The 2,580-nt window shown below is 34.0% G+C and overlaps 1 protein-coding gene across 1 annotated transcript in view; it reads right to left on the reverse strand.

The window, feature by feature from the left end:
* Positions 1–1,644, reverse strand: part of LOC122249223 (uncharacterized) — a 13,482-nt gene extending 11,838 nt beyond the window's left edge. The window contains exon 1 of the mRNA XM_043009918.2: positions 1,482–1,644. Coding sequence (XP_042865852.2) covers position 1,482 — 1 coding nt within the window. The 5' untranslated portion in view covers positions 1,483–1,644. The remainder of the gene's footprint in view (positions 1–1,481) is intronic.
* Positions 1,645–2,580: the final 936 nt, after the last annotated feature.

A 2,580-nucleotide genomic window follows, 5' to 3' on the forward strand; every position in this document is an offset into this window, starting at 1 on the left:
GTGTGTGTGTGTGTGTGTGTGTGTGTGTGTGTGTGTGTGTGTGTGTGTGTGTGTGTGTTCGTGTGTGTATCTGTTTATACGAATGTCTGTCTGTGAAATATAAGACACGTCATATCACACGAGACTAAGTACAGTGATGTTCATGAAATGTAATATCCTACCAACCTACGCCACAATAACTAATAGCTAGATTACCATCCTAGTTATCATTACACAGTAGTTATCGCAGAGAGAAGTAAACTATTCCTAGTATTCGAGTAATTACAGCTATTGACCAACACTTAATACCACTAGTAACAAAAGCCCCAAACTTAACAATGACAGCTGTTCTAGTTTTAAAAAAGGGTGAAAGATACGTGATATCTTAAACCCCAAACCCGTTTTTTCTTTTTTCTTTTTTTTTATTTCGTGCAACATATGAAACACTCCAAAGATAGGAATGATAGAGTGATTAGATGTTATAGATATATCGTGGCGCTTTTACGCTTCGTAAAAGTGTAATGTCTTTCATTGATAAGATCTGCAGTAGGGTAGCATGGCGCGGCTGTAACATGAATCTCCTTTTTTAGGTATATTCTTTCTTTCTCTCTCTCTCTTTCTCTCTCTCTCTCTCTCTCTCTTTCTCTCTCTCTCTCTCTCTCTCTCTCTCTCTCTCTCTCTCTCTCTCTCTCTCTCTCTCTCTCTCTCTCTCTCTTTCTCTCTCTGTCTCTCTCTCTCTCTCTCTCTCTGTTTTCTCTCTCTCTCTCTCTCTCTCTCTCTCTCTCTCTCTCTCTCTCTCTCTCTCTCTCTCTCTGTCTCTCTCTCTCTCTCTCTCGCTCTCTCAGACACATGCTTTGCTATGTGATTACTTATTATCATTATTGCCATCAACAGCAGCAGTAATAGTTATCATCTTTATCATCATAACTATCAGGATCATCATCATCTTTTTCCCATCATTAGCACTCATGTTAACATTTAACACTATTTTCTATGTGGATCTATACCTACAGCTCATCCATATACAGATTTTTCATTATGCAACATAACATTTATGAAAGCAGTATTGATGGATTGCCGGAAGCAGTTACATAAGGATACAAAACTAAGAATAATATAACATAGATTACATGTATACTACATTCTTGCAAAAAAATACGAGACATTATTTGCGTAATAAGTTCATCAAGCCCGGTATGAATAAATTGCATTCTCCGCAATACAGCATACTCCTCAAAACGAGTATTACATTCATTTTTTAATTAACAGGTTATTCACTCAAAACCAAATAAGATATAAATGAGAATGAATTATGAGAATGAATAACCTCCACAAGACATATCCCGTTGAACACAGTACAATCCAAAACGGTAAATCATTCAACCTTACCTTTCAAGATGATTCAAATCTTGCCCATAACTTTTAAAACACATACATAACACACACAAAAAGACATTTCTCACAACACAGGAACAAGAAAAAAAGGAAAACACCCTACTCACTCTTGTTCAAGAAACAGCCACTTAATCTTTCTATAGCGAGAGCCTCACAACAGCCGTCAGCTCCGTCCAGTGTCTGCTTACGTAGTGTTAACAGTGGCTGTCTGAAGGTCCCGCTACACACACACACACAACTCGAGTACACTCTGACTGTACCCGGAGTTGATAGTGAGGATCTGTCGCTTATCTTTTACCGTAGGCTTGGTACTGGTGGGGTTCTTGTTGTTGTTGTTGTAGTAGTTGTAGTAGTAGTAGTTGTTGTGACAGTAGTAATAGTAGTAGTAGTAGCAGTTGTGATAGTAATACTAGTAGTCGTAGCAGTAGTGATAGTAGTAGTAGCAGATGTAGCAGTTGTAGTAGTTGTAGCAGTAGTAGTAGTCGTAGCAGTAGTAGTAGTACTACTACTACTTGTTATAGCTTGTTATTTTAGTCATTATCATTGTTATATTAGAAATCATTATTGTCATTATCCTTATCACAATTCAAATGATTATAGTTATTGTCATCACTTGCTATTATCATCATTCTTGATATCAATATTGCCATGATCATTTTATCATTATCATCATTTTATCATTATCGTGACTGTTATTATTATCTTTAGTGAAATGATTATCATTATAGTTATAATCGTTACCATCTTTATTTTCGAAAATATCATTATCATTCTTACTATCCATGTGATCATCATCATTATCATCACCATTATAATAATATTTGTTGTTGTCATCTTCAGTGGTATAAGCAATAGTAGCAGTATCTTCCTTATTATCAGCAATAGCAGTTAGTATAGCCATTATCACCAACATTACTATCATTATTGATATCCCTATTATCATTATTATCATCACTATCCTTTTTATTATTATTACTATCATTAGCTTTATCATCATTATCATATTTTTTTATAATTATCATTACTAATATTATCATTAACATTATCGTTATGTTTTTTGTTATCATCATTACTATTATCATCATTATCATCACTATTATCACTATTAAACCTTAATTGTTATTATTGCTGTTTTATCATTATTATTGTCATCATTATCGTTATTTCCATTATTAACATTATCATTACTTTTATCATTATTAACAT

The sequence above is a fragment of the Penaeus japonicus genome, unplaced genomic scaffold (assembly GCF_977035675.1).
Source record: "Penaeus japonicus unplaced genomic scaffold, GWHDUDI00000001_assembly GWHDUDI00000018, whole genome shotgun sequence".
Lineage (NCBI taxonomy): Eukaryota > Metazoa > Arthropoda > Malacostraca > Decapoda > Penaeidae > Penaeus > Penaeus japonicus.